General features: G+C 35.7%; 1 protein-coding gene across 3 annotated transcripts in view; it reads left to right on the forward strand.

Annotated features, from left to right (window-relative positions):
* LOC138167030 (bifunctional heparan sulfate N-deacetylase/N-sulfotransferase 3) overlaps positions 1–26,558 on the forward strand; it is a 233,962-nt gene that overhangs the window by 91,985 nt on the left and 115,419 nt on the right. For all 3 annotated transcript variants that reach the window (XM_069095607.1, XM_069095589.1, XM_069095598.1), the window contains exon 4: positions 1,491–1,645. In XM_069095607.1, the coding sequence (XP_068951708.1) occupies positions 1,491–1,645 (155 nt within the window). The remainder of the gene's footprint in view (positions 1–1,490; positions 1,646–26,558) is intronic.

A 26,558-nucleotide genomic window follows, 5' to 3' on the forward strand; every position in this document is an offset into this window, starting at 1 on the left:
AGAGAGAGAAAGAGACAGAGAGAGGGAGAATAAAAAAGATTTCTTTCTTCATACTGTGAACGTGTAGTTTGAAAATTTTTCTGCTCTAAGAGATTGTGGGATCAAATTCTGTGGCTGAATTTTAAATAAGGCTGGATAATTTTATGACCATTAATATCATTTGAAGTTTTGCCAGGAAAATAGTTACTCACATTAGAGTGCTCACGTTTCATGCTTTGGGAAATAAACTGTATGCCTGGGGAAACTGAAACATTTTCTATTAGTTAATGTACTTTACTCTGAAGTTCAAATATTGGTTACAGTCAATAGCAGGGAAAGCAGAAAGAAAAGAACAAAGGCCAACTATAAGACAATAGAGGAATAGAAGCACTGGTTCTGTGGAATTAGGCTTCGATATTGGGTTCAGAAGTCCATTTCCCCTTAGATAGAGGCCTAGAGCTGGGATGGAGTGGGCATCCTAATTATTAGTAAATGACCCTAGAGGTAGTTTTTTAGAGCTACTTTATCACCTCTGTTGTCTTTTCACATCCTTCATTCATTTTTTTTTCTCTTTCATTTCCATTGTTCTCTCCATTCCTTTTTCTCGGTATCTGCAGGACTACCCTAAAATTGTCTAGTCCAACAGAGAGGCAACACCCTCTTATAAATAAATGTTGGACCTAAAGTCAGGAACACATGTTTTGTTGTTGTGCTGTGGATGTGCCAGTTGACTGTTGTAAGCCTCTAAGGCTAACAACAAGGATTATACTTAACTAACCTCACCCCTGGATTCAAGGGCGTCCAACATAAAGAAACAAATTATTCTGATGGCATAACTATCTCCTCATGTGAAATTATATTTTCCTGTCTTTACGTTTTACCTTCCTCCCATATCTATGTGTTTATGTATGTATGTATGTATCTATCTGTCCATCTATCTATCTATATATCATTTCCCTCAACTTTTTCTGCTACTCTCTAAAGCTCATTTTTCCAGATGTACTGTTTTGACAGTCTTCAAAATCATTGCATAAATGTTTCATTTTTGGCAACCTGGACAAAATCTAAGAGAGCTGAATGATTTTAATCTGAGCTTTCTAGAAAGCCAATTAAGAGTTGAATATTTCTATTCTGCAATAATTTGGTTCATTCATTTTGTGATTAACTTTTTTTTCAAAAATTTTGGCCATTATTCTGCTTTCCATAGTAGCTGAGTAACTTTGAACAAGACATGCATAATCTTTGAAGATCATTTTCCTTTTATGTAAAATGGGGATGTTAATATTTATACTGTCCACCCAGTAAGCCTATTTTGAGGAAAATACTAGGTAAATGTTAAGGTGCTATTTTAAATAAAGGTATCATTATCCTCTTTATCATCAACTCAGGTTGTTATCATTGTATCACAAAGTTTTTTTCTGTTATACCTTGGTGCACAAAACCTTGAGCTATTAAGGCACATATTCTCACTGTGAATGGGAAAAAATGATATAACCTTTTTATCTCTGTAGGAACAGAAGAAGAAGATGAAGGGGATGACCTCTTGCTGGGGTCTGTGGATGAGTTCTGGTGGTTTCCTCACATGTGGAGTCATATGCAGCCCCATCTCTTCCATAACGAGTCATCCCTGGTGGAGCAGATGATTCTCAATAAAAAATTTGCCTTAGTAAGTAGCACTTCTTGACCTCTGAATTTAACTAAATGGTGTATTAATGGAGAGTTGAACACCAGATGTTTTTTACACCAACTGTGAAGGAGTTTCTTTTTTTGCATTTTCATGGGGCTTTGTGATGTCATGACAAGAGATTCAGGCATGTAATAAGGATGCCTGATTTTGAACTCCTGGGAAAGTCACTTGACTTTTTCAGAACTTTATCAGTAACATAGTGAATGGTACTGATCCTTCCTACTTACAAGGTCAGAGATTTAGAGCTTGAAGGAATCTCAGAGATTACCTAACCCAGTATCCTCAGTTTATAGGTTCAGAAACCAAAAATCAGAGAAGTTAAATAAGTTAGCCTAGGTCACAGAAGTATGGAGTCATGATTTTAACACCAATTTCTAAATCCAAATACAATTTTCCCCCCATTTTTACATTAGGAAAATTAATCACAAATTTTGAAGCCATATAAGGAAGTAGTGTATTAAAGGAATGGAATAGAATGCTGGTGTTGGAATCAGGAAGATATGACTCTTAATGCTACCTTAAGTGGTTATAGCTGTGTGAACATGGGGAAGTCACCTAACTTCTCTCAGACTCAGTTTCCCACCTTAAAAATGGTGATAATAATAGTACCTATCTAACAGGTTATTGTGAAACTCAATTGAGATTATATACATAGATACATATATATATATATGTGTGTGTGTTTATATATATATAATCATTAAATATCATATTTTGGCCAAAGTCTGAATTAATCATCCTTGCCTTGAAAATGCCTTTTCCTGTATCAGAAACTTCAGAAACCAAAGGCAAGATTCCCCTTATCTTGGGACTTACTCCATATGGGAGGAAAACAGACATCCTGAAACCATAAAATGTAAATGGACCCTGCTCCATTTGTTGTCAATTTGCATTTAAAACAAGAAACTTCCTTTTCACATATAGATGGTAATAAATGGGGATCATGAATTTGTGTGACATGGTCAGGTTTTAAATTGTATAAAAAGTCTTCTGATTCTTCTGTTCATCAGTCAGAACTCAGCTCCTGCACTCCTTGTACAAGTTTTCTAGTTTAAAGGAATAAAATGAAATATCAGTATATCATTATTTGTCTGCTTTAACCAAACGTTTTAAATAGGTCGACTATATATATATATATGTGTGTGTGTGTGTGTGTGTATATATACACATACATATATACACACAATGTGTGTATGTAAAATGTTATAAACCTAGTAATCTATATAAATATTGATTCTGCTATGAACTACTTTTTATAAGCAGATTTGCTGATATAAAATTAGAGCTTTGCCATCACTGTCTCAATCACTATTCTCTATATTTTAGGTGATAAGGTAATTAACTTGGCTGATTCCACCATCCAATCACAAAATTTGAGCCATTTTGCTATGGACATAACCTCATTAGGCAATGGTCCCTGTACACCAACATCTCATGAAGGAGACAAGTTACATGAATAGAAAATGGCTAAATGACAATATAATAACATTTAAGTATCTCTCAATACTGAGAGGCATCATGGAATAATAAATAGAAATGTGACCTCAGATCCAAGAAGATCTTGGGTCAAGCCCCATTTCTGATACATTCTGGCTGTGTTACCTTAGTCAAATTGCTGAGTATCTATTATGTGTTCGCTTGAGAGCTCCCTATACCAAATAAGTAACAGATTCAATCCTTAGCCCTGGAAGCAAAGCACTGTACCTGAGTACCTGAGAGATACCTCAATGTATAGATAATAGATTAAGAACTGGAAAGAACCTCACGAATCATTTAGGTTTATTTTCTTATCTTATGGTTGAACCAAGAAGCTTGAGCAACATGAGCAAACAGGGAGAATTTGGACCTACATCTTCTGACTTCAAAGTGAAGACTTTTTCCACTATAGCATGTTGCATCTACTTCAAACAATGCTCATCCTTATGAAGTTTATGGTTTGGTAGGAGTAAAAAACACCAAGAGACATATAACATACATTGTTAATTTTAAAGTACATCAGAGAAGTACAGAACAGAATGGCATGTAACATCTGAAAAAAAGACCATTATTGACTCAGGAGATCAGTACTTCAGTAATTCTAAGACCTGGGATTTTATCTCTGTGGGCATCCCCACTAATGCTGATTTTAAACTATCTAAGACTTGTTTGTTATTATTATTATTAAATGTTTATACAGCCCTTTATGTATATTTGTCTTATTGGTAGTACCGCCATGGCACAGTGAGACATTGCCCTAGGACTATAATGGATGAGCAGTAGTCAATATGATGGAGATAAGTGTCATGCAAGTTCAAAGGATAGAATAAATTATTGATGGTCATGCATTTCTGTGAACTGCACTAACAGGTGCCAAAAAATGGAAAGGAAAGCATTACATATTAAAATGATTACTACTAAGTAAAAAACAATGAAAGAAAGTCTATGCAGTGATGTCAGTCATAACATTTTGTCTCTTTTATTTATTTAGAGAAGCTGGCATGATAAGGATTGGCTTTGAAGTTATGAAGATTTTGACTAAAGTTCTGTCTCTGGCACTTTCATGGCCTGTGTGACCATTAGGAAATCATCTGATTTCTCAGTGCCTCAGGCATCATTCTGATTCTATAAATTACAGTTATGATACTTTTTCTGAATCTGAATAGTCTGTTTCTAACCTGAGGTTCCCCACACTGATGAAATGACAAATCTAGACTCCTTCTCTCCCCTTCCCCCCCCACCCAAAGAAAATACTACAAATAAAACAATATTGAAGTGTGTTTAAATGAAACTGTGGATTTTAGTGGATTCAGTACTGGACATATTTGGGTTCAAATTTTGCCTCTGATATTTATGAGAACATCATTTAATCTATGTATGATCCGGGCAACTTCCCATGATTTATCTATAGAATAATAGGTGGTTGTCAATCTGACTTAGATGATGGCAGTTGCCAGTGGCATCACAGATCCTGCATACAAGCATTATGATTTGCATGTTGCAGGAAATCGTACATATTCAAGTTTTCCACACTGTTCCCAAATAAATCTCCATGATTCTGTCCAGCCTTTTCATTTCAGGGTCATTAACTCCATGGACAAAACTACCTTGATTCTGTTAAACATATTTCTTTGAGTGAATCAACAAACTCTACAATGACATCCAATCCAAACAGGAATCATAGACTTTAGCATGGAAAATAGGCATTTCAGGGGTAAATTGAGGCAACAGGCATGGACTATTCCCCATAACTAATGTAACAGCATCCACCTCATCCTCAATTGCCCTTACATTCTGGTGGTCTGATTGAAATCATACTATTAGGCTCTAACAGTTCAGTCTGGCCACATAGAGATGTTCTCAGTTGGGGGATTTTCTCAGAAAGTAGATGCTCAGCCAAAAATTAAGACTTAAAAGCATTTAAAGTCGGTCACTAAATGTCCTATTTCTCCACACTCTTTTCCCATATTTCATAGCTATTTTCCTGCAAAAATAGGGTAGACGGATTATTTGGTAATCTTCCTCTAGCAGCTGGTAGAAACTCTGGCAGCAACAGAGAATATTTTTCCCCCCTGGCAAGTTGCCTAGATATAGAGCTGTCAGTCTTCTTGCTGATCAACATTTCAAAGGATGCTGATAACCATTTAAATGCTATGGGATTAAACCTGAATTTTCGGTGAAGTGCTAAATTTTGTTTAACCCTTTGGTAATTAGTTAATGTATCAGAAGGAACTGGGAACTTTAGTTATTATTTTTATTTTTCAGTAAAGAAAAGAATAAAATGTGTTTGTAACTAGCTCAGGACCACAAAGGAATACCACACCTGCCCAATGTTGCTGTTTAGTTTAAAAAAAAAAAAACAACACAGCCAAAAATGTGTGCCTTAGCAATGAATTCAAACTCTCCAGAAAGCTAGCAGAGCAGCATCCTTCTATCCTGATGTCAGAATCCATTATTAGAGTTTGCAAAAGCCCTGTGAGGCTTTTGCGAGGTTCAATATTTTTTTAAACACAGAATAATAACAAGAAGAACAAACAATAATAATCTAGTGCGTGTTCAGTCATGTCTAACTTTTCATGACCCCAATTGGGGTTTTCTTGGCAAAGATACTAGAATTGTTTTCCATTTCCCTCTCTAGCTCACTTTACAAATGAGTAAAATGAGGCAAAAAGGGCTAAATGACTTGCCTTGGGTCTCACAGCTAGTAAGTAACTGAGGCCCCTTTTGAACTCTTCAGTCATCCTGATTGATTTCTAGCCACTGGACCCATGTGGCTCTGGTGGAGAAAGTGAGGCTGGTGACTTTGCACAGTCCTCCCTCCCTCAAATCAAAGTCAATTGCAAGCCATGTCATCATCTCCCTGATGTCATGGTTCTTTTCAAGAGAGAAGGACAAACTACAGTGTGTGAGTGAGTAGTCTGAAATGAATGTGGACCCAGCTGACCAGTTCTAATTCAGCAATCACTCTGACCCCTCCGTTCTGCTTCTGTCCTCTCCTCTTTTCTTCTCTCCTCTCCTTTCTTCCCTCCTCTCCTTTCTTCCCTCTTGGAGGGTATTCTGACCAAAGGAAGGTAAATTCTGAAGGCCAAAAGATACCTAGTTAACTTGATGTTTGCTGGATAGATTTATTTCTTAAAGACAAAGTCTTAAGGCCAATTCATTCTGGATCTCATGAATTGAACAGTAGGTACCTGCTCAAGCACTACACCATGGTTATTTTTTTTGGCATTCCTGGCTCAGAGTGAATGTAAATAGTAACGGTTGCCCTTTTGGCCAGTAACCAGGGGCTCTTCCCCTCCCAGGTCACTTATTTATTTGTTTGTTTGATTGTTTGTTTGTTCATTCATTCATTCATTTAAATTAAAGGGGCCAGCCCTTGACTCACTTCTTAAAGAGGGCTATGCATTGAATGAGTATTGCTTCACTCTAAGTAAGAACCTGAAAAGACCTTTGCTTAAAAAGACCAAGATTTCCCACTGCATTTTGCTCCATCTCTACTAAATCTGATTGATATCTGTTCCTTGGACCTAGATGACTCTGGAGGAGAAAGTGAGGCTGATGACTTTGCACAGCCCTCCCTCACTGAAATCAAAGTCAATTGCAAGTCCTGTCATCATCTCCCTGATATCAAGTCCTCTTCAAGAACAAAAGACACATCACAGAACATAGCTCTCTGTCCACTGTGCCACTTACCCATTAATGCTCTCAGGATGTGGCAGATAAGGGCACTGTAGAAAGAACAATAGTTCTGGAATTATAGGACCAAGATTCAAATACTACCTCTAAACTAACCACCTATGTGACCTTGAACAAGTAAATTAACCTCCTTAATTAAGTTTAAGGCTTTCTTGACCTCAGTTTGTTCATTTTATATGACCTGTGAGCCTTTTTTACAAATATGGAGATAACATCCTAAATTGTTGTATGCACTAAAATCTCATATTGGAATTATAAACACTCATATTTCCATCTTCAGAGCTTCAGAAAGGAAAGTTTAAAAAATATTTTCCTCACTTTCTTTTTTGGTGGGGGGGATATGGGTAGAAGGATGGGCAGTGTGTGTGTGTGTGTGTGTGTGTGTGTGTGTGTGTGTGACCTTGCCTCTGTGGGAATTTTTTCCAGCCTTGTGAATCACAGCCTATTCATACTTTCTCATCTTTTTGCAATAATTTTATCTTTTCCAATATGTTAGAAGTCTTCATTTACTTATTGTAATATTGCATAGATACATTTGCAATGTCCTGGGTGCATAACTATTATCTCCCACTTTCATTACATGACTAGTCTACTTAATTTTCCACATTATACATGCCTTTGATGATGTTGCTTGTGATCTTTGTGTCATTTACCATTCACTTCTGTGATTACAGTGTTGTATGATTTGTATCCATAAAAAATCATCAAGATAAATTGGCATTTACATAGGCAAACCACTTGGGATTAACAAAACTCCAAACCACCTCAGAGAGTATCCAATCCAACCCGTAACTGATCAAGAATTCTCTCTAAAACATTAATGAGAAATTGTCATTGAACTTTGCTTTATGATCTCCAATTACTGGGGAATTCACTATCTCAAAAGTGAGAGTTTTCTATTTCTGTGCATTCCTAACAATAAAGATCCTTTCTTACACTGAACCAAAACCTTCCTACCTGCTCTTTTAGCATATTGCTCATAAAACCTAGCTTCTGTTGCCAAATGTATCATCTAATTTTCCGTGTGATAGTTCTTCAAATACTTGAAATAGCCATCTTATACCTCATAAGTTTTCTCTAGGCTAAATATTCCCTTTCCTACAAATTATCACTGGTATGATTTCTTCTCCCATGACCAAGATAATTCTCCTTGTCAGAGAAAACAGAAGAAAAATCAGAGTCACATAGTCTTGCTTTCTCTCTGTCATTAGGAGATTAGCATTTGTGTCATTAGACACAGTAAGTGGCCCAGTGAATAGAGCACTGGACTTGGGAGTCAAGATCTAAATTCAAACACAACTTTAGACAGTTAATAGCTTTGTAATCCTGAGCAAGTCAATCTCTGACTGCTGCAGTTTTGTCATCTGTAAAATGTCAATAATAATAGCACCTTCCTCCAAGGGTATTTTTGAAATGATCTTTGATCCATATAAATATTAGATTTCCCCCCTGCCCCATAACCTCTCCCACTGAAACGGTGCCTTTATCTCATTCTTTAACTTTTCTTTTTTTCCCTATAATAGGTAAAAAGCCCTTTCTGTTCTCCTTAGATCTCATCACCAGCCTTAGATCATTTTGTATGTCTCCTAAAAATTTAGATTGGTTCACAAATTCCTGTGCATCCATGTCATAATGAAACTAACAGTAATTCTTGAAACAGAAGGGGAGCAAGGAGCCAAGATATTCATGACAAAATTCATTAAATTTATCATGAATAAGTGTAAGATTGATCACCAGTAGCCATTTACTTACTTTAAATTTTTAAGATTTCTTTGTTTTTACCTTATATGTCAAATAAAGTACATTTTCATATACATGGTAGATGACAAAAGAAGGTTCTATATGAAACCATAAATCTAAATTTTATATTGCTTGTTTTTTTAAAGAAAAAATAAATTTTACATTTCAATCAAAATTGTCCTTATCTGTGCTTCCTTCTAAATTTTATTTTTTTCTGTTAATTTTTAAAAATATTCCAATGATCCTCTTTTTTGTGGGGTAGGCATCACTATTGTGAACACCCTCTTATCATACCTTTCCTCATTAATCAGAAGGAAGAAAGAGGTAAAACTTGTAATAAATAAGTTTAAGATTTTTATGATTATTATTAGTAATAGTAATACAAGTAGTAATAGCAGCAAATTATTATTATTATTATTATTTCCACACAATGGTCATATACAAAAACATGTATCTCTTTCTTCATCTCATATTCATCACCTCTCTGTCAGGAGATGGATAACTATTAATCATATGTCATCTGGAGGCATGGTTGGTAATTGCTTTGTTCCTAATTTGTAAGTCTTTAAAAGCTGTTTTTCTTTCTAATGTTGTCATCCATGTGTATAAATTGTTCTCCTGTTTCAGCTTATTTCACTTTGTGTCAGTTCACACTATTCATCATTCTCTGAAATCATCTCATCATTTTTGATAGAACAATAATATGCCATCGCACAGATATGTCATTAATTTCTTCATTCTTTCTGTAATTGCCTAAGAGCAGCGTGGTAGGAAATGTTTAAGAACTGGATTGCTAAAACAAAATGTATCCATGACACACCTTTAATGTTAATCTACATTGTTAACATTTTCTCCATCACTTTCAGAGTTCTAATCAACAAAACAATAAATAGATGCCTAATTTTTAGCAATTACTTATTTCTGAGATTGAAATTCTCACACTGAAAATTTACCAATCAGCTATTGCAAATGGTTCAATCAGGATTTAGCACATCCCTAGAAAAAGGAAAGCTTAGACATTCCCTTAGATTCTCGTTCTTTTCTCCTCCTCTCCCCCCTTTTAATCCTTTAGGAACAGGCAATGTAGTTTACTCCTATTCCTACAACCCCATTAGTGTCATCCTCACTCTTAACCTCCATTCCTTGCCTTATTTCCCTATGGTGTTTGAGGTATTTCCATGCCAAACCATATATAGATATTCAACCTTCCTTTGTAGCTTTCAGATGTGTGGATCTCATCTGATGCCCATTCCCTACAACTCATTCCTCCATTGTTTTTTAATATACTACTTCTAAGAAATAGCAAATTGCTCCCCTTCTTCTTCCTCTTTTCTCACACTAGTATATTCATTTTTCCTTCCTTTGCCTTTGGTCTTCAAAAATCTCACAAGAAAAATAATCCCGCTTCAGGACATTTTTATGTTTTTAAATCCCTTGTAGCTATTAAAGATCTGAAAAACGTACTTGTTTCTACTCTTCTTATTAGAATATTAGCACTACCTTGTTATATAACTCTTTAGAATTACATAATTAAATATAAACAAGTTTGTCTGGACTTAAAATTTCTACTTAGCTTTGGTCTTTTAATTGGAAATGCTTTAAAGTAAGTTATTCTTGGTTGTTAGCATTTTTTTCCCTTTGGGATAATTTATTTATAGTTGAAACTGTCATGATTCTTATTGTATTTCTTTTATACTTTACTTACTTTCTGGATGCTTATAGTATGTCTTCTTTGTCATGGAAGCTTGGAATTGTTTGTACTATGGAATTCCTGGGACTCTCCCTTTTTGGATTTCTTTCAGACAATTGGTAGATTCTATCTTCAGTTTGTGGTTCTAATCAATCTGAGCAGTTTTAATTTATGATTGTTTTTAAAGATATTATATAGTGTTTTAATTATGGATATGAGGGTATTGAATGATACAGAAATTATTTATCCTCGACATTTTTTTCAACTTTTTAAGTACCAGATATCTCATGTTTTCTTCTATTTTTAAATCTTTTGATATGTTTTAATATTTCTTGTTGTCTCGTGTCATCATTGATTTGTTTGGTCAAGTCTAGCACTTTACAGATTTCATTTCTTGTGTCAGGTTTACCGCTTTCTCTTCTAAACTATTTATTCTTCCATTTCTTTCCTCTAGAGTTTCTTTTTCATTATCTAATTAAATCTCTTACTTTATTTTTTCTAAATATTTCTTTAGTATGTGTGGAGAATTGTGTTGTTTTTTCCTGTAAGACTCAGGTTAAAGTTTTTGTAGAGTTAGATGTGTACTAATTTTCGATACTGGTTGGTGTTTTGTTTTATTTACTCATCTCTTCAGCTGTAATGCCTGAGTTTGGGCTTTGTGTCAAAGACAGAATCCTCCTCTGACATCATTCATGGGTCAGCAAGTCAACCAATCTTGACCCAATCCTGGAAATTCTGGGTTTCCACACCTTTATCTTTGAGTTTAAGAATCGTATACTTTCAGCATCCTCTCTGGCATTTCAGTACAGATTGTTAGTGACCTGAAAACCCCTGACCCAGGACTGGCCCAGTATAAGCATTCCTACTGCACATACTTCATACTGCAATACCAGGGACTGGTATGATCACCGCCTGCTTCCCCCAAAGACTTCCAAGGATCACACACTGTGATCTTTAAACTGTGACAGAACTTTAGCAACTTGCTATTTCTGAACATAGGGCCTTGAAGCCTAAATATTTTCTATTTCTGGCTGTGCTAACACTCATTTTGTTTATGGGACCCGATTTTCTGTTGACTGTGGGCTTTTTTGAACATGTTTTGTGCATATATTTGATGGAAGATAGTCTCTCATTTTTGTAGTCTCTCATTGGATTTGTTTATCATTTTTCAGTCTGCATAGATTTTCAAGATTTTGGTTCAGGAGTTATTGGGAAACTCTGCAGCCACTCTTTTGTTCAGGTATCCATAGGGAATCTCTATTTCTTTAAAAATAATACTTATAATTGCAATGGACCCTAGGGATCATATAGGCCTAGATTATAGTATCATATATTCACAATTTGATGGAACTTTGGAGGTCATTGAATCAATCCCACTTATTTTACAGATGAGGAAACTGAGATTTAAAGAAATTATGTAACTTTTCAAGAGTCACATAGATAAGTAAGTAGTATTTACACCCAGATTGAATTTTCAAAGAAAACTAAAAGGAGGAAGATGAGTAACTGATCCTAGGTTCCATGGATAGTGAATAATATACCCAGCATTTGATCCTCTCATCCCCAAATCCAAGATGCTTTCCATTAAACAAAATTTAACAGATAAAGACAGACTCTAGAGTTTTGCTTTGTTTTGTTTCATTTTTCTGTTGCCCCTGAGCTAGGTGCTTTAAGACATGGTGGAATGGGTGTAGTAAAGGCAGGCATTACCCTGAGCTCTCTAAAATTACCCTCTAAACAACTGTAAATAATGTCTCAAAATGAAGTATGCAGTGGCAGAACCAGCAAAAAAGGATGAGATGAAATAATTTTCCAGTCAACTTAGAAAGTCATGAGGAAAGATGTCTCACGGGGGAGAGAGTGGGGACTACTCTAGCACAAGTCCCACTCTAGCAAGCCAGCAACAGACCCTGGTAATGACTGAATCCATAGAAGCCCATAGGCTTTAAAGGGGTTAAATAACTTGTCAGAAGGACAATACAGGGGACCTATTGTTGACACTAGGTGCAGGATTCTAATGCATTGCCCATATGCAATTCTGGGTCACCATCCAAGGTGAGAAAGGGTATTAGCACATTAGAGTGTGGGGTCTCAGTTGAGTGGAGACCCTGGTAACAGTTCCAGGGTGGAAAAGAGTACTTATGGTCACTAATGGACCAGAGCACAGGGCAGGAGAACATTGACCACTTCTCTCCCTTGATCATATCCCATTGGAACAACTGAAAACTTATGGATCCCCATAACTGATTCTAAAACCAGCAACACAAAAAACCTGAAGATTGGGACAGTGCTTCCACCTCCCTTGTTGCAAAACTCAACTTTAACATAAAGTTAAAAGTCAAGAAATAGGCTGAAAAAAGGATGAATAACAAGAAAAGAATCTGACCATAGAAGGTTACTATGGAGATAAGGAAAATCAAAACACAAACTCAGAAGAACACAACAAAGTCAAAACAAGAACATTCAAAGCCTCCAATAAAAATATGAACTGGTTCAGCCCCAAAAAATAGTTCTTGGAAAATCTCAGAAAATTAAATAGAAGTAAAGAGAAAATTGGGAAATGAGAATGATGTAAGAAAATCATGAAAAAAAGATTCAACAATTGAGCAAAGGAAGCATAAAAAATAATACTGAAAAAAACTACCTTAAAACTATAGGCCAAATGGTACAAGAGGCATACACAAACCAAAGAGAATTCCTTAAAAATTAGAATTGACTAAATAGAAAGTAATGACTCCAAGGAACAAAAAAAAAAAAAAATCAAAAGAATGGAAAAATAGAAGAAAATGTGAAATATGGGGAAATTATTCAAAAATCGATCCAGGAGAGATAATGTAAGAATTATTGAATTACCTGAAGCCATAACTAAAAATAGAACCTAGACCTTTCAAGAAATTATAGAGGAGGGGCGGCCAGGTAGCACAGCAAGTAAGAGCACCGGCTCCAGTGTTGAGAAGACCTGGAGATCAAATCCCGGGCTCAGACACTCAGCACCACACCCAGAAATAACTGGCCGTGTAACCTTGAGCAAGTTACTTAACCCTGATTGCTTAAAAATACAAAAAAAAAAAAAAGAAATTATAGAGGAAAAGTGCCCTGATATCATAGAAACAAAAGGTAAAATAGAAATTGAAAGAATCCATTGATCACCTCCTAAAGAAATACCGAAATGAAAACTCCCAGAAATATTATAGCCAAATTCAAGAGTTCCCAGGTTAAGGAGAAAATGTCACAAGCAGTCAGAAAACAAATTCAAATATTATAGACAAAAACTGGATAGCACAATTAGCTTCTACATTAAAGGATCAGAGGACTTGGAATATGATATTCCTGATAGCAAATGAGCTAGGATTAAAACCAAGAATCATCTACACAGCAAAACTGAGTTTATCTTTAAGAGGAAAATGGATATTTAATGAAAAAAAGCTTTTGTCAAGTATTCCTTTGCACATCAAGAACATTAAAATTTGTCAAAGGGTTGTCAAGGATCCTCAACAAGAAATTCCCCAAACATGGTGTCAAAAACAAAAGCAAGGCATATATGGCCAGGAAACAGATGGTAAATCCAAAGCCCCTCCCCCCCCAACCCCAGAAGCACTGCCTTTTCTTTATAATGAAGTACAAGAAAAGAAGAAAGAAAAAAAAAGTCATTGCCACAGAAGCAAATTCTTCTCTCTTTCATTTTTGCCTGACTTACAGGTGAGTTTTGGGATCACATGGAGACCAGATTCAGGGAAAAAAAGAAGCTAAGCAGGGTGGCTAGGTGGTGCAGTGAATAAAGCACCGGCCCCAGAGTCAGGACGATCTGAGTTCGGTTCTGGCCTCAGACACTTAACATTCCCCTCCACCCCCACCTCCCCCCCAAAAAAAAAACCTAGCCATGTAACCTTGGGCAAGTTACTTAACCCCAATTGCCCTCCAAAAAGCAAAAAAAAAAGAAAAAAGAAAAAACCTAAGCAATGTGGAAAATAACTGTTTTTTTGTATTGCGATTATCATTGTGATCTCTTTGAAGGCAGGAACTGGGTAAAATGTCTTATCTTCCTTAGCATCTAATACAAAGTCTAAGTACTTAGTAGTTGTTTGATGAATGAGTTATGTGTCTTTTGTATATATCTGTACATATTCATATTACCCCTCCCCCCATTAGAAGAATTAGAAAGTGAGCTTCTTGAGGGCAGGGGCTTTCATTTTTGTGTTTGTATTCCTATCACTGGGGCAGCTTGGTTTTATAGTGGATGGACTGCTGGGTTTGGAGTGAAGAAGACTCATCTTAAAGTTCAAATGTGGCCTCAGACACTCACTTACTGTGTGACCCTAGGTAAGTCACTTAACTCTGTCTCCACTTCTTCATCTGTAAAATGAGCCGGAGAAGGAAATGGCAAGCCATTCTAGTCTCTTTGCCAAGAAAATCCCAAATGAGGTCATGATGAGTTGGACATGACTGAAAAAGAAAACAGCATTCCTCTCACTTAACAAAGTACCTGGAATTTAGTAACTGTTTGTTGACTGGTTGATAAATAGAAAAGCTATCATTTTTATCTGTTTTTTTTGTGTGTGTGTGTGAAGGATTTTACATATACAAATTTCATTGGTTTGTAAAAATAGGTCAGACCTATTTTATTTCCATTTCAGGTTTTCAAGGTTTATACAACACCCTTTATATCCCACTTAGGGTCACAGCAAGAAAAGGTTTCAAACCTCTTCTGGAAGGGTCTTGCTGTTGGCCTGCGCATTCCTCTGCTAATGAAACAGAGACTCTTTCCTTTACAGCCCTGGGATGGTTCAATTTTGTCTCACCAATCGTGCTTCTTTAAATTCTTCAGTCATTGCCTTTGATTTAATTGGATTATTTTTTAACACATACTTAGAAATGGGTTAACACTTATTTTTGTAATAAGTCCAGGAGTGCCAACAGTGAGCATTTTTTATTCAAAGCTCAGACTTCCCCCCTACCAGACATAGTCTTCCCCAACTCCCAGAACTGTGTCTCTATGGTGCAGTATTTTTCTCTGTGCTTCTATTATAACTCTCAGACTATGTCCCTGGCTTATACATGCTGGGTTCACTCTATTCTAGCAGCACATCTGGCCTGCCTGTTGTTCATTTTGGCAGCATGGATGCCTCAGCTCCACATGGGAAATTGTTAACAGTTTTATTTCAGCTTTAAACGTTATTTTCAGGAGCTTATTGTAGAGTGAAAAGCAAATCTTTAAGGCAAGATAACATTTCATAATTATAGCCATTTGAAAATGCGGCTTCATAGTTTGATGAGGAAAATATATATATTGCACTGGGAAGAATGTCAAATGTGTACAGTCTGGAGAACATAGGAGGATTTGTATGAAGTGATACACTATGAAGATAGAAAAGCCAAAGCAAGACATACACAATGATTACAGCAACATAAACAGAGTCTAGGCAGAGAGGCAACACAATTTGGGTCAAATGCAATAGCCAATGTTAAGATCGTATTATCAAATTAAAGAACCCATCATTCCTTTCTGCAGAATATACTTTATATTCATTCAATTAACAAGTATTTATTTGAGAGACAATATGTCACAAGTTGTTGGAGTATTAATCTTAGAGCCTGGAAAAGCTGGTTAAAATGCTCCATTTGCTGTGTAAAATCTAACATCTTTGAACCTCAAACAATCCTCTAAGACTTGCTTACTAAGATATACATGGGATGTGATCTGCCTTGGGATTATATGGTCTCACATATTAAATCACAGATCTTTGATGTTGTCTTTGTTATGGGTATTTGTAGAGAATGATACTAATGAAATCATATATATATATATATATACACACACACATACATACACACATATGTGTATGAATATATAATGTGCATGCATATAAAATATACTTTATATGGTATATTTGCATACATACATATTCCAATTACATATGCACACATATTTAATTGTTGCCAATACTATGCAATTGGAGTATTTTGCAAGTATACTAAATAGCTTAATGAGTCATGAGACAGACAAATTTTACTCCTAATATTTGAAGTTTTCCAGTTTGGTAAAAGCCCAATATATTATGGAGCTACTAGATTGAAAAGGGGGGAAATCATTGCAAAAATAAAATAAATTCTCTGTAGCTCTATAAATGTCATTATTCTTGTGTCCTCTCAAATGAACTTCCTAAGCTAAATTCTAGAAATTAGGGAAGAGCCACTATTTACTGGTTTAAAATAAGTAAAATTGTTTTGTCATAAAGCACCTTGTGACTGTCAAGCAACTAGCCAATGGGTGGTATCAGTAGTCACACTAAAAATTATAAAGATTAGAATGTAACTCTTGAAAAGTAGATACCCTTAATTTACAAAGGCTTGTACTTCAGGATTTCAAATTAGTATTACAGTTTTACCTATTTAAACATAAATTCAGCCAAACTTGTTAATTTGCATTAGCTAGAATAAAAGTTATTTTTATAAAAGTAAACACATTATTTTCCTCAGTTTTGCTGGGTAGGTGATTCTTGGTTTTAATCCTAGCTCCTTTGACCTCTGGAATATCATATTCCAAGCCCTTCGATCCCTTAATGTAGATGCTGATAGAATTATAATATTCTAGAGGTCAAAGGATCTAGGATTAAAACCAAGAATCACCTACCCAGCAAGACTGTGTATAATGCTTCAGGGGAAAATATGGTCATTCAATGAAATAGAGTAATTTCAAGCATTCTTGATGAAAAACCCAGAGGTGAACAGAAAGTTTGCCTTTCAATACAAGAAGAAAGAGAAGCATGAGAAGGTAAACAGAAAAAAAGAAATCATAAGGAACTTATTAAAGCTGAACTATTTACATTCCTACATGGAAAAACGATAATTGTAACTCATGAAATTTTCTCAGTATGAGGATAGTTGAAAGGAATATATATATATATATATATATATATATATATATATATATACACATATATGTATGTATATATGTGTGTATAGGAGGGTATATAAATATATATGTGTGTGTGTATATGTGTGTACATGTATTCATAGACAGAGGGCACAGGATCAGTTGAAGAGATGATATCTAAAAAATAAAATTAAGAGGTGAGAGGAATATAATGGGAGAAGGAGATAGAGAGAGATAGAATAGGGTAAATTATTTCATATTAAAGGAGGCAAGAGAAAACTGTTACAATGGAGGGGAAGAACAGGAAGGCGAAAAGGAATGGGTCAACCATACTCTTACCAAATTTGGCTTAAGGAGGGAATAACATGCACACTCAATTGGGTAACTTACCCTACAGAAAAGTAGAGGGAGGGAAGGGGATGAGGAAGGATGATAATAGCAGGAAGAACATATTGGGGGAGATGGTCGTTAAAAGCACACACTTGAAAAGTGACAGGGTCAAAGTAGAAAATAGAATAAGTGGGAGGCAGGATGGGATGGAGGGAAATATAGTTAGTCTTTCACAATATATCTACTATGGAAACGTTTTGCATAACTGCACTTGCACAACCTAAATTGAATTGCTTATCTTCCTAGTAGGGGTGGATGAGGAAGGAGGAAAAGAAAGAATATGGAAATCAAAGTTTTAAAAACAATTGTTAAAAAAAATGCTTTTTACATGAAGCTAGGAAATAAGATATACATGCCCTGGGGTATAGAAACCCATTTTGCCCTACTAGAAAGTTAGAGGGGATATGGGGGAAGATAGCTTATTGACGGAAGGGGTATTCAGTAGGCTTGCTATTTTGGGGTGGGGGGTAGGGGAAAGACAGGGAGAAAATTTGTAACTCAGAATCTTGTGGAAATGAATGTTGAACACCAAAAATAAACGAATAAATAATTTTTAAAAAGTGATCACATTAGCTTATGTAATTTAAAATTAATGTCATTAAAAGTGTAATTTAGAAATACACTGGAAAATCATGCTTGCCTAAGTAATATACATAGTGTCTTAAAAAAATTCAGTGCAGATTAAAGCTTCAGTAAATTAAAACTACACTTAGTCTTCAGGGATTTTCTGTATTATGTTTTTATGTTATTATGTATTATGTTATTATGATTATGCCATGTTAATTAGCCAGTTAGAGATAGATAAAGAAAACCTGTCATTTGTTCTTCAGTGGAGCTATGTTTTATTCTTATTGTTTAGAAGTTTTACATAAATTTGGGCTAGAAGTCACTCATATGTAATCTGAAAGTTTAAGTTGATCACATATTAACCAATTGCGCCAACCTCAAAAGAATGGTGGAATCCAGATTGGTAGAGCCAGCATAAGGCTTTGGAAAGAAAAGTATTATCCAAGTCTACAAAGGTTTCTGAAATGAGTAGGGACCATCTTCATGTGAGCTAAAGGCTCACAGGGTGTCCTTTTTTTTTTGAATGTAGTAGAAATTTAACCCTTTCTACCCATAGGAGGATAAATGCTAGGGGCCAAGAAGAGGCTCAAACATGTATTCTTAGAAGGGGGTTTAATAGAATGCATGGGGGAAATAGGTCAGATAACCAAGGCATCAGATGTAAGTATTGGCTTCGCAGACATGAGTTTTAGTCATGACTTACTGCTAGGGCCACTTACTACGTTGACCTCAGGTTCCTTATCTATAAAATGAGAAGACCACAAGAACATCTGTAAGAACCCTTGTAGCCCTAAATCTATATTTTCCTATCCCTGACTAGGACAGATGTAAAGAAGAATCAAGAAGAACTGAGGATGCTTAATGTATAGAAGAGAATTGATGGTATTACAATGAAGGGCTATTATGTGGTAGAAGCATTTCATTTGATTTTTGAAACTGACAGGGATGTGAACTTTGTTTTATGTTTTGATAACTGTATTTCAAAATAATTGGTTTCCTTTAAATCTTATATATTTTATGCATCTAAAAGCATTACTCTGAGAAGTCTAACCTTACCAGATTGCCAAAGGGGTCCATGACAGAAAAAACGTTAAGAATTCCTGCTCCAGTAGGTAGAAGTAGGACTTGTAGATAGAAGTGGATTGGGAGCAGATATGTGCTTGAAATACATGTTTTTAATCTTCATATTTTTATGTGGCCATCTGAAACAAAATATGTTGCTCCTCATTTTCTCTGTTACTTTCTTCTGAGAATTACTGGGCATTTTTTGTCACTATAGTTCATCTTCATGATTTCATTTAATGCCCTCTAATGCAATGATTCTCAAACATTTTAGCCTCAGGATCCCTTTATGCCCTGAAAAATTGTTGAAGACTATAAAGAGATTTTGTTTGTATGGGTTTTATATATATATATATATATGTTATATATATTTGTATTTATAATATTAGAAATGAAAATGTCATAATGTTATTATAAAACTAGTTTTGAACTCACAGATATCCTGATAGGATCTCAGAGACAGCCAGAGGTCCCTGAACCATTCTTTGAGAAATGCTACTCTGGTGTTTTACAGTTTTATCAAGCCATTTTTATCCCTTACCCTCAGAATTTAGTAAAGAGGTCTCTTCCTCTGAGTTTTGAGTAATTTGCCAAGTATACCCTTCTTTGTCGTTTTGAAATTCGCTTTGCCCCTTAACTGAAGCCCATCATTTTGGCATTATACACAAAGATCCACAAAAATAAAATCTTGTTCTTTCTACAATCTATGAAGCCAGCTGTTCATTTCCCATTACTGCCTTGCTCCTCGATATTCACATCCTTCAATTGGAAGAAATGAAAAATACCACTTATCTTGAACATGATTTCAAAAGTATTGGTGCTCTTTCCTGTAAATGCAGATTGTCACCCCTCTTTAAACTTATGAGATAGTCTCCCAGAATGTTTATGTCCACAAAACAAAACAAAACACGTTGCTTTTCAGTCCGCTGGGTGATAATGCAATGTGAATTTAGCTAGGTTGGTCTTCAGGACAACAGAAATGCAATCCATCACCAGGCCCATAGTACTAGTCTCATCTTCAGCCCTTTGTTCCTCTATATCAATACCCAATCCAACATCAAATCCCATCTGTTCTTCTTCCGTAATTTCTCATATCTTTATCCCTTGTTTTTCATTCCTGTCATCATCATTTTAATCTAAGCCTTCCTTAGCTCCCACTAGTCTCCTTGTTTTTCTGTCACCGATACTTAAATAGTGCCTGAATGATTATACACTAGGTATGATATGTTTTGAACTTAAAGATTACTTTGTGAGACTTAGACCAGAAAATCTTTCAACATGATGCTCCCTTTATGTTAACCTTCTATTCTAACTAAATGGATCTGCTCACACTGTTCTCAAAGTTCATCTTATGCATTCCTGCTTTCCAAATATTTCCCCACGTCCTTCCTCTCTCAGCCAATGACATTACCCACCGTCTGTACTCATCTGAACCTAACTTATCATTCTGGGGTTCCTGTTCTTTCTGACCCACTCAAACTGACAGTGATTCCTCTCTATGCTGAACTGGGTCCTTTGGTTTGGCAGTTAATCACATACTGCCCTTTATTGTTGAACTTTATTGTTGAATGAATGAAACCTGTAACGAGTACTTAATGTATTGCAGCGCTATGTTAAGAGCTGGGAATATAGACATAAAAGACAGGTCAAGGAGCTCACATTTTAAAGGGGAAGACAAAACACATGGAAATTTTAGCTACAAGTCAAATGGAAAAGGCCCATGGTCCTTAGCTTATAGTGGCAAAGTCGATATTAATTCCACTTCATTTATGTTATTTCCACTGATAGGACCGTGTAACTTTCTCATATTGAACCATTTGACAGTGCCAAGGACTTTGGGGGCAAGATTTTTCCTTTCTTCATCTTCACTAGCCATCACATGATTGTGGCATCTGGCACATGCTCCCTTCTGTTTTTCAGCTAGGCTGATTTACTTGCCCTGTATGTGGTAAATCATTAGTCATCAGGGGTCGGAAGTTGCTGTCTGGCCCCTTCTGCATAGAAATTGCTTTCCCAGATGATGGTCATGAGGGTTAGCCTAGAAATAGTAATTATGATCTAGGGGATGTTGCCACTTTCAGGGTCCCTGTGCCTATCTACCTAGTGATGGCAGTTGGTCAGAATTTGTTGCTGGTGGTGGTAAGAAAAATGACCTCCCTCTTCACCAGGGTTTCTTTTCTTAGTGATGTCTGTGGGGGACTGGACTGGAAAATAGGTCAGGTGGTTTGGGGCAAAGAGACTGGCTACTCCCAAGGTTCCTGTGCTCATATTCTTGAGCTCTCCTTATCAAAATCTGAGGTTCGATCATGCTCAAAGTGGTAGTGGTGGTAGTTTGACCTTCCTGGAATAATAGGAAGATAGACATGGGAGACCTCTGAGTATGACAGCACCTGCCAGACCATCATTCCTGCTTCCAGAGTAGCTATCATGGCCGTCATCTGAGGCAACAACTTCTATGGGGAAGAAAGGAGTCAAACCCACCAACTACCAAGAAACTTCCATACATGAGGCAGAAAAAAAATCTTTGCTGAACCATTTTAAGGTTTTTTTTTTAATTTAGTCCAATTATTTAGTATTTCACATACTTTATTTTCATCTCTGAAATCAGAGACTATTCATCACTGTATCTTATGCAGCACTTAGCACATAGTAGGTATTCAATAAATAGATATCTGCTGACTTTGTCGAAGGGCAAATAGCAATGCTGCTCCCCTACCTAACTACTGTTGTGGCAAAAAGCTGGGAAAGTGGGGCAGCTAGGTGGCGCAGTGAATAGAGTATTGGCCCTGGAGTCAGGAGGACCTGAGTTCAAATCTGACCTCACACACTTAACACAAAAACTAGCTGTGTGACCTTGGGCAAATCACTTAACCCAATTGCCCTCCAAAAAGGAAAAAAAAAAAAGCTGGGAAAATTCACTTTAGTCACTAGCAGTTGTCTCTTCTTAGGTAAATCCTTAGACTTACTTAAAATTTCTTGATTATTTAGACTATATTCTTCTAGCCCCAGACTTTATGAGCTTTCATTACATCCCCAAAGTTCTGTTTGTTATTGTTGGCAGGTAGGCAGGCAGGGGAACTGAGAAACAAAATCCAGAGCTTTAAAATCTGACTGGTGAAAATATTTCTGAATCTTAATCACCTGTTATTTTGCATAATGTCTTTACTTTCAGCTACCTGCCTGAAAAGGTTTACCATCCTTGTTGCTTTTACAGATACCACAGAGAGTAGTCAAGAGTTATAACAAACATAGATCAAGATCAAATTTCTTAGTCTCTCTAGAATAAACACTTCAATGAAAATTAGTACTATGCAAACTTAAAGATTCCTGGTCTAATCAGTCTTGTGTATTTTCAGAAAGATTAAATGTGTTTGTATGTTCCATGGGAACCTGAGTTGGCTTCTGAATTGTTTACAGCTTTGTTAACACTCAAGGACCCCTTAGGTATATAGCTTAATCTATATAAATGTGGAAAGGGCTGGATTAGACTAAGCCCCTCATATCTCATTTTTAGATCTTTTAGTGCCTCTAGACAGTTTTCTTTTTCATTATTTTGGACCAGCTTTAAAAAAGCCTCAGAAATAAATTGTTAGCATGCATATCTAGTCCCTTTTTTAAAATTTTAATTCAAACTCGGTGCCTCATTTACCTGGACATTCTGGCTGTTTAAAAATCATCCTGGGACATGTAATATATGAGTATTTATATGGCTTCTTAAGACTTCTCACAAAAGCATACCTTTTGATAAATGTTTCTGAGGCAAACACATTTCAAAAGGAAGGACAACACTTGAAAAATACTGAAAAGAATACCATTATAGAGGTAGATAACATAGTCTTTAGGCAGGGAGACCTACTTGAAATTAATTACATACCTTATAAAGTTTTTAAAAATCAGAAAAACCTTCCAAAATAATGCTTTTATGTAGTTTGTAAGTGAAAAATTAATTTAAAAAGTAATATATAATTTCTTTCTGTGTGTCTCTTACTTTCTCACACTCTCATACCTATGAATTCAAATGCCTATGTATTTCTTATTTTGCTACTATGTTTTTAAAAATCTGTGCATATTCAAATCATTTTTCAGCAAAGAGTGTTTGTGTGCATGAGACAGACATAGACAGCCAGAAACAGAGAAAGCAATGAAAGGGGTGGGGAGGGAGGAAGATAAGGTTTGGAGGTTGAGTAGGACAATAGGAATTTTACTTTTGCTTCAAAGACTAAAGCTTGGTGTTTCCCTCTCTCACCACAATTGCTTTATAGCTTATCTATATGACTTTCCCACACCCCAGAAACTGCATTTTATACACGTAAGGATTTACAATCAATCAACTCTGTCCATTCCCACCCTTCTGTCCACATTAGATTTAAGGTAGGTCAGTTCAAATGCTGTTATTACCACATAGATTCTTATGCTTCATTTTTTTGCCCATTGCTCAGTGAAGCAATTCTTAACCATAAATGACTGCTACCATCTCTTTTTTTGGATGCCATCTTTTCACCCTTCTCTTAAGTTTTGTGGGAAATGATGTCCCATCATCCCTTTAATATTAACTTCCCCATTTATGTTTCGAGTCCAAGCCTCTCTGATTTTTATTTTTAGGAATCCAGTTTATACATTTAACCTTTCTCTCTCTCCAGAACCTCCTGTTCCTAAATTCCTTCATTCTGATCAAACATAATATAGTTCCATGAATATTGAAACAACTGTCATTAACTCTGTTTCATTTGACCTCATTTCTTCTTGTTTTTGTTGTTATTCAGTCATTTCAGTCATGTTTGACTCTTCCCAATCCCAACTGGCAAAGATACTCAAGTATTTTGTCACTTCTTTCTCCAGCTCATTTTACAGACAAGGAATTGTGGCAAACAGGTCACACAGCAAGTAAATGTCTGAGGCCAAGTATGAACTGGCAAAGACAAGCCTTCCTGAATCTAAACCCAATAAAATGAAGAATGGATCATTTTTATTACATTAAATTGAAATTTTTTTGCACAAACAAAGCAAATGCAACCAAGATTAGAAGGGAAGCAGAAAGCTTGAAAACAATTTTTACAGCCAGTGTCTCTGATACAGTCCTCATTTCTCAAATATATGGAGAAGTGAGTCAAATTTACAAAAATGCAAGTCATTCCCTAGTTGACAAATGGTCAAAGCATATGAACAAGCAGTTTTCAGATGAAGAAATTAAATCTATCAATAATCATATGAAAAAAATGTTCTAAATCACTATTGATTAGAGAAATGCAAATTAATTGAAGTATCATATCATACCTATCAGATTGGCTAACAGGAAAAAAACAGGAAAATGACAAATGTTGGAGAAGCTGTGGGGAAATTGGAACACTAATGCATTGTTGATGGATTACGAACTGATTCAACCATTCTGGAGAATAATTTGGAACTATCCTGAAAGGGCTATAAAACTGCATACCCTTTGATCCAGCAATACCACTACTAGGTCTGTATCCCAAAGAAATCATTAAAAAGGAAAATGGACCCACATGTACAAAAAATATTTATGGCAGCTCTTTTTTGGTGGCAAACATTTGGAAATTGAGGGGATGGTTGTCCATCAGTTGGGGAATGGCTGAATAAGTTATGATATGTGAATGTAATTGTATATTTGTGTTCTATAAGAAATTATGAGCAGGCAGATTTCAGAAAAAACTAGAAAGACTTACATGAACTAATGCTGAGTGAAGTCAGCAGAACCAGGAGATCATTGTACACAGTAACAGACACAATGTGCAATGCCTGACTGTGATAGACTTAGCTCTTCTCAGCAATGCAATGATCTCATACAATTCCAAAAGATTCATGTTGGAAAATGCTGTCCACATCCAGAGAAAGGAGTATAGAGTCTGAATGCAGGTTGAAGCATACTATTTTCTCTTTTTTGGGAGGAGGGGAGTTCTTTCTCCTGGTTTCTGCCTTTTGTTCTGATTCTTCTTTCAGAACATGATTAATATGGAAATATGTTTATGATGATTGTGTATGTATAGCCCATGTCAGATTGCATGTAGTCCGGTAAAGGCTGGTAGGGAGGGAAGGGGAAAAATTATTACCCAAAATCTTATAAAAGTGAATGTAGAAAATTAAAAATAAATAAATTTTTAAAAATTAAAAACAAATGACTCTAAGTCAAGTGCTCTACACGTTGCACCCCTAGCTGCCTCATTTCTTCTTTATTGCATTCCTGTTTATTCCCTGTATATCTCTTCTGCCTTTCTTGGACACATTTTTCCCTTTTTAAATGCTTGAAATGTTGATTTTTATTTCTACCCATCTTTTAGAACTTTTCTCTTGAGATCTACTTTCTTAATGACAAATCCAGTAGACATTTATTTATTTTTCCTAATTTTCCTTGACCTTTCTAATTTGTTTGGCATTATTCATCACCCCTTCTTCACTGAAAGTTTTTCCTCCTTTCCCCTGTATAATATAATATAACCTTGATATGCCTCTGTTGGTTATATCAACTAAAACATTATTTGCTGTACAATGCCCATGGTCTGAGAATCATGTTCAGTATATGCATTTACTTCAATATATTCACTGAGTGTAACCGGTTAATAAATCAAAGACTCACGGCCAAAAAAAAAAGGCAGAAAATTTTACGTTATGTTGGCTCACACAATCATGTAAATTTTCCCTTTCCTCTTTTTCTCCAACCATACTTTTTTCTTCTTCCCTATATCTTCTTCCTCTTATTATCTTTCAATTGAGGATATTCCCCAAGACCCTCTACTTTACTCTCAGACCTCTCTTACTCAGAATGTTAGCTGGTTCTCTACCTTCAATTTCTACCTTGTTGACAACTCTCATATTGATACATTTAGTGATAAGCTCTCAAGTAAACTTGAGTTCTGTGTCTCCAACTGGCTGTTGAACTTTTTACCTTGAGAGCCCCACAGTTGAAGCAAAGTCATTATAGGCAAAACCAAAATAAAAATTTTCTTCGGAAACATTTTTCCTGTGCCAGTTTCTCTCTCTCTCTCTCTGTGTCTCTCTCTCTTTCTATGCCAACATAATTTTACTAGTTTTAAGTTAAAAAATCCTAGAGTACTATGTGACTCCTACCTCTCCATTTTTATTTCATTTTTTCCTATTTCTTTTTCCTTCAGAGTACTTTTTTTTCATATTTGTCTTTTTTTTCTTTCAGTATTGATTTGATCCTTGTCCACACTCTCATCAATTTACACCATATTGGAGAATCTAGCTGCCTATTGACTCAAGTCTAAACTTCCCTCTTTTCCTCAAGGTCCTCTATAATCTATCCAAAATTAGTTCCTATTATTGACCAACACACATCTTTTCATTTTGTCTTCCAAGTTTAATCAGTGTCCTCTGGAAGGGCACTGTTCCAAAATCCTACATTTGGGTCTTTGTTAATG

This window comes from Petaurus breviceps, unplaced genomic scaffold, assembly GCF_028583685.1.
Source record: "Petaurus breviceps papuanus isolate PSGF00001 unplaced genomic scaffold, PetGlider_PUasm1.0 126, whole genome shotgun sequence".
NCBI lineage: Eukaryota > Metazoa > Chordata > Mammalia > Diprotodontia > Petauridae > Petaurus > Petaurus breviceps.